Source organism: Panicum virgatum, chromosome 9K (genome assembly GCF_016808335.1).
Source record: "Panicum virgatum strain AP13 chromosome 9K, P.virgatum_v5, whole genome shotgun sequence".
NCBI classification, from domain to species: Eukaryota; Viridiplantae; Streptophyta; class Magnoliopsida; order Poales; family Poaceae; genus Panicum; species Panicum virgatum.
In genome coordinates this window covers 36,122,295-36,135,341 of record NC_053144.1, presented here as the reverse complement: position 1 = coordinate 36,135,341, position 13,047 = coordinate 36,122,295, and the positions used below count along the sequence as shown (strand labels likewise).

At 43.8% G+C, this 13,047-nt stretch overlaps 1 protein-coding gene across 1 annotated transcript; it reads right to left on the bottom strand.

Moving 5' to 3' along the window:
- LOC120651302 lies at positions 1-899 on the bottom strand. The gene is made up of 2 exons (XM_039928764.1): positions 596-899; positions 1-407 (listed from the first exon to the last, which is right to left on the bottom strand). Exons 1-2 carry the CDS (start codon positions 758-760, stop codon positions 294-296), a joined length of 279 nt encoding a protein of 92 aa, XP_039784698.1. The 5' UTR covers positions 761-899; the 3' UTR covers positions 1-293.
- Positions 900-13,047: the final 12,148 nt, after the last annotated feature.

The window sequence follows — 13,047 nt, the reverse complement described above, 5'->3', positions numbered from 1 at the left end:
TGATGGATAATTATGGAACATAGTATTAAGAGTATGTGCTTAAATTTACATGCCGCTTATGGTCTTCATCCTCTCTCTCAAACACACACACACACAGTCATACACGCACGCAAACGCACGTGATGGACACAGTAATCGTCGTCATCAACAACAGGAGGAAGAAAACACAACCGAAGGAGAAAGGGAAAGGGAATCCCGAGAATCTGGTCTAACAAAACTGGCTGGCCTAAGCGCCACCAACAATCGATCGCCGAATCATGGCGGGAAGTACCAGCGGACGATGCGTCGTTTTTTCAGCGGTGCGCCGTGACGAGAGTCTCGATGAAGCGCAGCCCGTCGAAGCGCGGCGCGAACCTGTTGCCGCCTCCGCCGCTATGCTTCTCCCTCGACGCTGACGACGCCGACCCCTGAGGCACGACAACAACCGCAGCGGTTAGTCGATCTATCGCTAGTGTTCCAGCACGATTCCTCCAAACCGAGGCCCAATTTGGGGGAAAAGGGGAGATTCGAGATTATGGGCGAGAGGGTGGGAGGGAAAAAATCAAAGGGAAAGAAAGGAATCTTCGATCCCGCGGGAGAGGAGACGCAGACGCACCTCCCGGACCTCCTCGTCGTGGTGCTGCCGCGAGAGGAGCAGGCCGTCGCACCTCCCGACGGCCGGCGGCGCGGAGGCGTCGCAGTCGCAGGCGAGGAGCTCGGCGCCGGACGCGGCCGCGACGGCAGCGGCGGACGCCACGGCGGCGGCCAGCCCCCAGTTCATCTCTCCTGCTGCTGCGCCGGCGGCGGGCCGGGGGAAGCGAACCGCGAGTCGGCTACGGCGGCGGGCCCGACCGTCGCAGCGGAGGGTCGGTCGTTCAGGTGTGAACGCGCGGGTCTTGCTTGCTTGGGTGGGAATGGGATGGAGGAGGGAGCGGCGGCGTGGGGTCGCGTATATAGGGCTGGAGCACGGGTGGGCCCGGACTTGGGGCGCGGGGTTAACCGGATTGGAATTTCGCGTCGGCGAGTGGAGCGGGGATGTCCGTTAGGAAGTTAATTAAAAATATTAAATAAAGTCAGTTTGTAAAATTAATTTTAAAATTTTATGTTAGAAATTTTGAAGAATATAATAAAATTTTTGATCATGTGATTAGAGGACAGTTACTATAGTATTACTGTTTCTAATTATCAATTAATTATTGTCATTAGATTCATTACGAAAAGTTATACTCAATTTAAAAAAAATTTACAAATAGATTTTATTTAGTACTTCGTGTATAAAAAAATTTCGAGAAATGTCCGCGCTATGATCTAGCTGGATCCAAACAGGACTGATGAATCGCGTGGTGTGTTCGATCTGGCGCCGGATCGCGTCGCGTGGGGTGCCGCCGCCTACTGCTGAGGTGGGGAGCGACGGCGGATTGGCCAGTAGCCGAAGCTCCCTCGTCGCCGGGTCCATCGTCCCGTTGACGAGGCGCTGACAAGGGGTGCCGCCGTGCCGTGGATGGACCGGACGCCACCACCATGCTCTGCTGCACATGAATGACATGCGCATGGTTGGGTTGGAGGATGAGAGATATCGTTTTTGACGAATTTTTTATTTTTTAATAAAAAATTTACTGTAATTACATAATAACACTTCAGATATTATAAATTTTAAAAATAGGTCACGCCGGTCTGCCCAACACACTCTAGATATTATGGGATAGAGATTTTCGCCCAAGCATTAGACGAAAATTGTATTTTCATCCATAAAAATTGTAATTTATCATATTTTTTTTGATAAAATTATGATTTCGTCTAATGAGTAGCGGTGGACGAAATCTAAATTTTCATCCATTGGGTAGACGAAATCTTTAAATTTCATCTAACCATCAATTAAATTTAGTTTTTTTTCAATTTAGACCTTTTTTATGCTGTTTTTCATCCACTGGGTAAACTAAAATGAAAATTGAGATTTCGTCCACCGGCTATACGAAATCTATTTTTGTCTACAAAAATATTATTTTTGTCTGATGGTTGGACGAAAATTATTTTCATAATTCTAGAAGACGAAACCAGCAAATTTCTTTTGCTCAGTAGACAAAATTTTAATTTCGTCTATTGGGCAAACGATCATGACCTATTTTTGAAATTTATCAAATCCTTTATGTAGAATATAAAAGTGCCAAATCAAACAAGTTCAAATGCTCAATTGGTCTGCCAAAATAACCTATGGTTAAACATGCATGGAACACCCATCTACCACAACACAATTGTTTACCCTCTTTTCTAATTACACCATCCAATCTATATTCACAATATCAACAAAAATATCAGTTTAATTCAACAAAGGTGATCGAAGCAATGTTTTATAAAGTCATAAACAACTTTTGCAAAAGTAGTAAGCAAATAATTATACATTGAAAAGTATTTTTTCACATTACAAACATATCACTAAAATATATTGATGTGAGATCTTCTTTTGAAACTCTTGTTAAATCAAGTGCAATGGTGGAAGTAGATTTTAAATTGCATGCTCAGTTTGAAAACTACTACTTTTTAACCTTCTTTTCTTCCCATTCATGCATGTACTTTTTTTTTATTCTTTTCGTCTCAAGCATGTACATGGCTGCAATAGTATCTAGTTTCATTTCACGAGAAGAAACAGTCAGGATCGTACCACACCCTATAGAAAACAACGTTAGCATTTTTTGCCGCCATATAGCAAGATAACTTATTAAAAAAAATGATATGGCCATACGGAAAGCTAAAATTGTGGGCTACGGCCTGCCGTAAGTTAGCAATGTCCTCCGTCCAAACACTAACCTAGCTCACTGTCATTATATTGACTGGTATATATGATGGGGGTTGATGTAGGCTGTGCCAGCCTTTGATCCAAACTAGGCAATTGCCCCCATAGTAACCAATACATATTGATACTCATTTAGATTGTATTTTTTTATCTAAATAAATAAAACCATTACTTTGCACAAACCTACCTTGTGAAAAGGAAGGTCATTATCAATGGTTAAGATCAATGATACAGGATGGACAAATCGACTATCCATGGCTCTCCATGTTGGAAAGAGGGAGGATTGAGTTGAAGAAACAAAAGGAGGGAAAAGAACTTCGAATGGCTGCGAGCAGTCGCGTGGGAAGAAAGCAGGCCGAGCCGGGGAAGGTGGCAAGGCGCGATGGATATTCCAATTCCCAGACGCAGCAGCCAGTGCGGTTCCATTCAGCCTTCACGCAAGCGCTTGCGTAGCGATAGACATGACAGCACCTAATAAGTATTAAAAAATATTGTTTTAATTTCTTTCGTTTTTCGTTAGAGTGGGCATGACAGGAACCATGCACTCGACGTCGCTGTCCCTTGTGTGCAAATTTGTCGATTTATCACTGGGCCTTTTTTCTCTTTTGGAAACTCGTTTTTAAAATTTTCTAGTTTGGTTGGATGTGCTTTTCGTTCCTTTTGTGAGATAGCGACCACGTAGGCGTCACGAATATACCAGGTTTGTTTCTTCTTTTATTTATGCAAAGAAATAGGTAGGATTGGGTCCATGTGCACGGGATGAATTCGTCGTATCATCTAGCATCTCTGGCACACGCTATAGCCATCCAAGTGTTTTGGGCGGAGTTATCTCAAACGTGGGGGCACGAATTGCTTTGTGACGTTGCAGGGATTTGGATGGAGCGAATTCCCAACTGGATTAATCCACCCTAAACAGAGTAAATAAAAGACATCGGAAGTTGCTAGACATTTCGTCATATACATGTCCCTAATCTGTCACAGCTGCATGCCATGCCATGAGTTTGTTTGTGCAAATCAAACTCGGAAGGTTTGATGTTTCTAACTCGAGAAATGCCTACTTTATTATACTCCATAAATTTTATAATACTAGCACTGTCTGTGCGTTACTGAAAGAGCATCTAGACCCCTTGTGGATTTTGGTGGATTAAATGACACCACAATTAAAAAACTAATCATCTTGTTGAGTATTGAGCAGAAATTAATCGTTAAGACAAAAGGCTAATATCAGTTATCTATATGAAGAAAGGGATTAATGTTTAAGACAAAAGGCTAATATGACAAGATATGTGCTATGCCATAATCAAATGTGTTGATATTGACAAGCAACGGTTAGTGTTGACGGTGGGTGAGTACCACAAGCAGGGATTTGTGGGATCTCCGTTTAGAGATTCGGCCAGAGGTATAACACGCAGCGAAATCTTCCCAGGAGGAAGCGGTGAGACAGTGGTCTTTTGACAAGTTCAGGCCACCCAGAGGCGTAACACCCTACGTCTTGTGTTCTTGTGTCTGGTTATCACCCTTTGTGTTCAGGAGATTCGATCCCCCTTACATGTCCTGGGACTTTTCTATTTATAGACTCAGAACACTTCTACGAATATTCCTCTTCTGGTATGAACGCCTCACCCCGGGTGTAGGCGCCGTCCTCCAACTTGTTCTGCTCCTTGTTAGTCGCGTGATCATTGGGTCGGGCCCACCGCAATGTGTCCATGACAGGCTCCGGGGTACCCCGGGACGACTGCGGCACCCGGGGAGGTCCCGAGGAGCGTCCCGAGGCGTCGCGGGGTGTCCCGTGGTGGTCTTGTCTGTCCTAGTGGGCCCACGCCCAGCCTCGGGGTGACCTTGGTCAACCCCGGGAAGGCGGCCTGGGTCAGGTCGGAGTTACCGTGATGGGACGGGCGGTAAATGGAGGCAGGCCCCACCCACCGTCCATTTGCCCTCTGATGGGACGTGGCTCAGGGATAAGCCCCCTAGCCATCTCTTCGCCGCATGAGCACATGGCTCCTCCGTAATCATGGTGTTTTATTGGGGAAGCCGCGTCCTCCCTTGGGCCCCGCGCTGGCTCTTGCAGTGCGGCGCAGTAATCTTTGGGATCAGCCGCTCGGTAAAGATCTTTTTACTGAGCGGGTGTCTTCGACGAGAAGGAATAGGATCCTCCCGGGCCACCCATGGGGGCCCGGCCCGGTCCAGCTCGGGCAGGCGCCGCATCCACGGGGCAAAACCCGCTTGGCTTGTTTGTGCTGCCGCTAGGGACGGTCAGGCCGTTCACCGTCCTCCCGCGTTTTTACCCGGGTGAATGGGGGCCCCGTTCCTGTTACGCTGACAAGTGTGTATATGAATGGCAACAATTTTATTCTCATAGCACTCAAATTTACGCTGACAATTTTACCCGGGTCCAAATGAAGCTTGTGGACAAAGTCATAGCACTCAAAAGAAATTTTCTTGTGAAAAGTGGATATTCTATCAACAGAAGATATATGTTGCATGAATTTATGAAGAATAATTTAACTGCGATACAAACCTATTTGAAGCACTATGTGATGCAAGGATGAAGAGTTAGAATCCAAGATAGCATTTCGAGAAACTAAGCTTGGAGAAGGTCAATTGAGTTGCGCCGAAGGACTAATGCTAGGGTGTGATAGTCTCTTTGGATTCAGTTTGAGAAATCTTGGTCATGTATGTTGTTCATATTAGAAAATTATCAATATTTCTACAATCATATTGTGAAGATAGTGATTAGAACTAGAAGTGGATTTCATTCAATGACAAAAGGTTCAAGTCACTAGTTCATGGAAAATGTGCTCAAAGTAAAGAAGAGTTGGATGCACTCCTTAGTTTGAGATTGAACAAAGCACGGCATAAGATACACATGAGAAGCTCAAGAAGTTGAAATGTGATTTATCATTGATCTTGAATGTAGGTATGTTGTCCTATCAACAGGGATGAATCATAATATTTGATTCAGTCTCGGTGCTCAAGTAATCTAAGTTGAGAGAGACACAAAAAGGCCTTACATGCACATTAAATTTGCTTGCTAGGGCCAATCCAGAAGTTCAAGATTTGGTAATCTGGAAGTTATGGATCAAGTAACCTAATAATGTGTGATCTACTCGGTTGGTAGTGTATTTGTGTGTACAGACTTTGTGAACCTGTCCAAGGAGCTTCACTGAATATACTTCACATTTGAGGTTTAAACTCACGCTCATTCTCTTGTACCTTGTTGTTATTGTTTGCTCTGCTCTGTGTTTGTACTCGGAAGTTCCAGAGTGCAAAATTCGGAAGTTCTGAGTTCACCTACTATTCTGCTCAAATCTGAAAGTTCTGGATTTGCAAAATCAGAAGTTCCGTTTTGTCAGATAGTGAATGTTATCTGCTGTATTTGAGTGAAAATTTCAAGTACGCCTGTCCAACCCCCCTCTAGGCGACATCATGGTCTTTTTAGTTGCAACGGTAATATAAATTTTGTCGAACTCCATATAGCGCCATTAATTTTATACTCTTTCGTGTACAAGTCATGTCGTTACCGTGTGAGGTATTGATTGTCTGGTTCCGTTTATGATTTTGATTGATTTTCTCAGGTCCCGACTGTGATTCTGACTGATTTGCTCGGGTTCTGATTAGGTTTCCGATTGATTTGTTTGGGTTTCGATTACAATTCCGATCGACAGATCAAGAAAACATTGCTTGCCTTAAAAATAGTAAAAATTTAACAAAGGATGAACTCTCCCGATACCGTTCGACTGATAGCTCCGTCCTTATTTGCGTGTTCACTATAGTATGAATTTGGGTCTCTTTGGATCAGGGGCTAATCTAAAAATTAGCTCTAGATGATGCAAACAGGAAGGATAAATTTGAGCTAAAATTAATCAACTTCCCAACTAAAATTTAGTCAGTTAGTCCTCTGGATCCAGCTAATTTCTGACAGTGGATGGCAAAATACCAAAATACCCTTTCCAATTGATATTCAAATCATACCCAAATACCAAAAATTAGCACAAGGGTATAAACGATTTTTTGAAGTACAATAACTGAAGTTTAGCCTTAGTCATCCAATACAAATAGGACCGGACTAATTTTAGTCCACTAAAATTTAGCCATGTAAATTTCAGTTATAGCTAAGCTTTAGTTTTAGTCTATCCAAACATGCCCTTTGTAATAAAGAAACAAAAAAACTTTATCTCTTTTAGCTAGATGCATGTACCATCAGCATTTCTTGCATGTGCCTTCACTTATTCCCCATGCATGTTGCGGTGACCTCTTCCATCTAGTGGTGGGACTTGGGTCAGGGCAGCCCCACCCAACCCTCTCATGCCTCATGCCATGTAAGGTCTAGACTCCTAAGCACGTGAGGCGCGTCATGCTGTGCCGACAACATGATGCCAATTGTTTTACTTGGACCAAGCATGACCTACGGCATGACGACATATCTTCATACCATGCAAATCCAAGCATGACCCTCAATATATTTTGCGGTTGTATCTCTATGGATGTTATGGATGTGTGTTTGGGTACTCATCGCTACACATGAAGAGATTTTCATGCATGGAAAAAAAGTCATCTTTCTTCAATGAATCATTTCTTAAGTGACTGTTGTTAATAAAAAAAGTAGCATAAATGGATTGATATTAGAAAAATGGGTTATACACAAAATGACGTGCTATTTTCTTGTTGTACCGGTAAAGCACAATCCAAAATGCGGGTTGTGCCGCCCATCATGCCAAAATTGTTGGCATGGTACAACCCGCGTTCGTTCCGCCGTGCTACCGGCGGAGCAATCACATACAACCATACTGACACGAACCAGCCAATATTGATGCCCTGTCACCTTCAACGTCCATCAATTGTCTCCCACCATCGAGTCTCACGCCCACTGACCACTTCCTCGAGTTAGCTCCATCTAACCTCGATAGCTGTTTGTTAAACGTGATCTTGAACCCCCAAACTCTAAGGGCAGTCCCAATGCAGACTCCACTCATAGAGTCTAAGCTTCAAAGACTCCATCACAAAAAACTATACTTCCCAATGCAAAGTGTGTTACTTTAGTTTATATGGCCTACTTGTCTCTCTCACATTCATTCTTGATTTGCGTGAAGACTTAGAGTCTAAATAAGACTTGGAGTCTTGATTTCTCTCCCTTTCTCTTCCATATATATATACTGCCACATTAGCAAAACACAATAAATAGGAGGCTTAGACTCTATGATAGAGTCTAGATTGGAACTGCCCTAAGGGCACTCGCGGTGTGGGGGGAAAGCGATGCCCATTGTTTCTCTCTCTTGTTTGGAGCATCGCTTTTCCCACTGCAACACCCAATGCCCAATTCCAAAAATCAAGCATCGGGGACAGTACTATCGCCGATGCCAATGGGCTCAACTACATGGCCGTCGGGCTGAACCAACAACGGTCACCATGGCCGACCATTGCTTCCAAAAGACACTGGATACACATACACACACACATTGCCAACTCCATACAACACTGCTGACCACAATCGTATTACAAAAGCAAGTCGTTCCAATGGACAAATCCTCTTCTGGAAGCCTCACAAATCTGCTCAACTCCTCACTCTTTAGTTCAGATCCACAAGATGCAAACACGTAACAACAGCACAACCAAAATTTGCAGCCACGCCATTATCCCATGAACTACCCACCCCCAAACATTCATCCAAGCTTCCATGGTCATTACCCACACAATATCAATCCATTTCCAGGTCCAAGGTACCAGAGCTTGCCTTCCACAGCAGCAAGCTACCATGGAGGTCCTTTCCCAGGCAATATTGGGCAGTATCTATCAGGAATTCTTGGAGGTTTTGCAGCTAATAGTCCAGCATCTCCAGTGGGATCAATAGTCTTCTTTCAAAGCAGCGGAGGCAGCGGTTCACGGGGTGATGAGAGCAGCCCAATCATTTCATCTTCTCCAACTTTGAGACCTCCATTTCCTCTAAATCCTGTTACTGAAATAGAAGAAGAGTGGAGTGATGCCAGTGAAGAAGAAGCTAAAAAGAGAGGAGGACGCATAATTTGGAATCAAGAAGATGGCCTACGGCTTGTAAGTTCTAGTTAAAAAATTCAAATGATTCAATTTTAGGCAATGGAAATAAGTCGGGTAGGTACTGATAGGACATTGCAAATGAATACAACAAACATGCACCTGAAGGGCAAAAAAGAACAGCTACGCAGTTCAAAGAACATTGGAACAAGACTATCCCTCATATTAACAAGTTCAATGGAGTAGTCTACAATGATATCTGTAGAATATATTCTAGTGGTCAATCTGAAGATCAACTCATGGAGAAGGTTCGTGCAAAGTACAAAACGGTTGCCGGAAAGAAAAGGCCCTTCCCATTTGAATGTTGGTGGAGAGCAATAAAGGACCAACCAAATGGAGAAGGCGATCTCACCCAATTGAGAAGATGCAAAAAAGATGTAGGCTGAATGAATCATGTGCCTACACTTATTCAACTAAGAAACTGATGGTGCTGATGATGAAGACCATCGTCCTCTAGGACAGAAGGCTGCCAAAGCTGAAAAGAAAAAGGAAGGGAAAACAAGTCACAAAATTCAGATGGGAGCAGTTTTACAGAAGAAAACTATGCAGCTATTCAATGAGCTTCAATTGCAGAAATCGATTGTTGCTGAGAAAATGGCTGAGGCTGTACTTGCTCAAGCTGAAGATGACAAAGAAAATGCTATAGCAAATAAAGAAAAGGCTGCAGCTAAGCAGGAGAAGGCAGAATTAGACAAGGTGGATAAGTACATGCAGTTAATAGACAAAGACGCTTCAGATTATGATGATGCAGTACATGCAGCTAAGCGATTTAGAGGAAATCAATCTTAGCTGTCTTTATTTTGTCAATTTCAAGCTATGTTTATTTTTTTAATGAAATTTTATTCACTTTATCATAGTCAGCATGTACTAGCTTAGTCTATATTAATGCATTCAGTTTGCTTCATTTGTATTTTGCGTGTACTGCTCTTTTCTAGCAAAAGCTGCAGAGCAAGAATCTGATATCGGAATTTCGTATGTCAGTATGATTAACTAGCATATATATATCCTGCAAGTGTCTATGTCTTGCATGAAATATCAGCTAAAATAATTAAATGGGCAGGCATAGGAAAAGGGAGTAAACCAAGATGCAGGAAGGAGACTGGCGGATGCATAATCAAAACAACCTGAATTAGGACTTGTTTAAGTATCACCAGCTGCCTGGTTAGTGAATTAGCACGACTTGCTTGGACTCTAGATGCACGGCATGGCTCACGGTGGCAACGACAACCTCAGCTGTGTCATTCTTGTTATAACCTTTGGATCTTCTTGGAGTAGATCGAGTGGGTAAACATCTTAACCGAGAGAAAATACCTTGCTAATAACTGCTGCCGCCTGCCATTTGACATGGCGCCGCCGTGGAGGTCGAAGTACGAGGGCGATGGCGTGGCGCAGGGGCGTCGAGGTCACAGTGCAGGGATGGCGGCGACGGCTTGGTGGTGCTTCCCGCCGCTTCAGCACCTCCCGCGGATTGGATCGGGACTAGGGATTTTAGTGGGGATTCAGGGCACACGGTGAACCTCGTGTCTTATGTCCTTGGCCTCACTGCTCTATATTTTATATGGCACTGCCCAATGGGGGCCCACCAACCTCACTGGGTTGGACACCCCCGATCAGGGTGCGAGTCGTGGTTGGGCTCAGTCATTGGACCGAGCCCATGGAGATCGATTCTAACATTCTCCCCCTCGATCTCATCTCATACTTTGAACTTAAAATCTATCTCTTATTGTCTATTTCATTACAGATCAGTGCATAGAGCATGCCTTATCATGACGGCTAGTACCATCAGATTAACAGCTATAATGCACCTTTCTATTTTGAAACAAACCTTATTATGGGCCCTTAGTATCCAAAAAGCATAGTCTCTACCATAGACTCATGTCGACTTAATGTTCTCTGAACACTTGGGTGGTAGGCCTTGGTAAGCGGATCCACAAGCACTTGCTTGTTACTTGTACGCTCAATACTTTCTTATGATTCTGGATTTTCTCCTTGACAATGTATCTCTTACTGTCAATGTGCTTGGCAGCACACTTGACCTGTTGTCATAGGAGTAAAATACTTGATTACGGGTATTACTTTATTAGCTTTAAGTGCCTGCTTGGTGGCCTCATATCATGATATACTATAGGTATGCAGTATGCATCACTGATGATACCATAACTTCCTGTTTATTTGTTTGGAGCTTTTCCACATTATAACTCCAAACTGCGAATGTTGGTAACTTGCTGTGGATTTCTTTACACATTCGCAGGAGTTCTATCTTTGTACCCACAACTGTTTGAGAGTACTTGTTCTTTCTAACTTAGCATGAGGCCTTAATACTTTGAAAAAAAATTGCAAGACATTCTTAACTCCATTCCAGTGATCTGTCTCGAGTGGATTTCTGCCAAAATCTCCTGGATACTTGAGCTACATCAAGGTAAGTTCTTTCTTGAACACTTTCGAGGCTTCGACAACCGAAGCATGTAGAATTGATTTCTTTCGATCGATCATATATTGGTTCCTGGGATACTGAACGTTCCCACAGCTTTCACCCATGACTATAGAAGCAGGCGTAAGCTTCACTCGCATGCATACTATACTTTAGAATCTTTCTTAAGTATGTCTTCTGTGATAGTCCTAATACCCCTTTTCTTTCATCTTGATGAACTTCAATTTCTAGAACGAATGACGCTTCACCAAGATCATTCATATCGAGTTTTGAGGACAAAACCCTTCTTCTTCTCCAATAGTAGATCAACATCTGTTGATGGTCCTTAAGTGCCAAAATTGACCGTCACCTAGACTCAATAATAAAGGAAAACTATACACCTTACTCACATATTTGTATCACTAACCTTGCTTCATAGTTGTTTTCGAGTTTTATACATTTCAGATGAGCAAGAGAGGAATAAGACGAAAACACACAGCAGACGCCGCACAACTATGTAGAATATCGCATCCGGCGTCACACACTTACAAGGAGGGCCCATATGGCAGAGCAAATGGGCACGCCACACAAATGCATACAAGAAAAGAGATCTGGGCCCACATGCCATCCTTCCAAATGAGGATGAGGATGAGAGGTGGCCAGGTGGGGCCGACCGACCCCCTGGGTCGGCTGAACCTGGCCGGCCTCCCGTCCAGGTGCATCTTGAGGAGGAGTCATGGCCAAGGCACTTGATCACCTTCCATATCTGCATTTGGCGGGAACTGACCTCCACTAGTATAAATAGGTCCCCCTCTCACCCCTCTCAACACACACACACCTCTCATTCCACTTCTTCAAGAAGGCTCTCTCTCTTGCTCTCTTAGCTAGGTAGTGGAGCTAGGCTAGTTCTTCTTTAGCGAAGCAAGTTGTCCTCGGGGTCGTTGAGCAATCCTCGGCTCCTGATATGGCTTTGTACTTGACTTGTCAGCTTTCTATTCATAATATAGAGTTGTGCCATGGTTGCTTTACTATCTTGATAGTTTATCAATCCATGCTTAGTTCGTTCATGAGTTGTGCTACGGATTTGGTTAGGCCAGATGATCCGGGTATGGATAGAGGTTCGTTGTGCTTTCGGCCTTGCTCTAGCATTTTACTTGTCCATCCAAAGGGTGGGAGACCCGGGGACGCTAGGGTAGTGACTTCATACACGAGCGTGGTGCTCGGGTATGTGGGATCCTTCGGATATGACCGTGCTCCATGGTGTGACTGGGGTAGACGGCAGGTGGTGACAGCCATGTCCTTCCGGCGTAACAGCTGTGTTGCGTTTAGTGTATTCCCCAACGTTCAGGTTCAGTGTAGGAGTTCATGCAAAGAGGTAATGGGACTGGATGTACTCCAATGTGGGACCTTCTCCCCACTATTCTATTTTCCTAACACCTGCAGCACTAACCATGTCCTAACATGACCTCAGCTTTGGATAGAAGCACTAGGACACCTAACCTAGCCTAAGCTCCATCTAACTTAATGTAGGATAGATTAATCTTTCTTTTGTTCTTTCTCTCTTTTACTCCTTTCTCCTTGGGTGTGGTTGTGTGTTGTGTCGCATTACCCTTGCTTATTCTTTATCTTGACTTACCCCTGTCAGAGCTCTGCCTATTTCTTGAGGCACAATGTCATGATTAATGTTAAGTACAATACCTTTGCCACTGCCATCCTTTGGAAAAATATAAATAACGATACCCTTACTCTCCAGGAGAAATGCTACAACGGTATATCCGTGCGCTTGCGGATCCTTCTGTAACCATATAGTCTATACCAC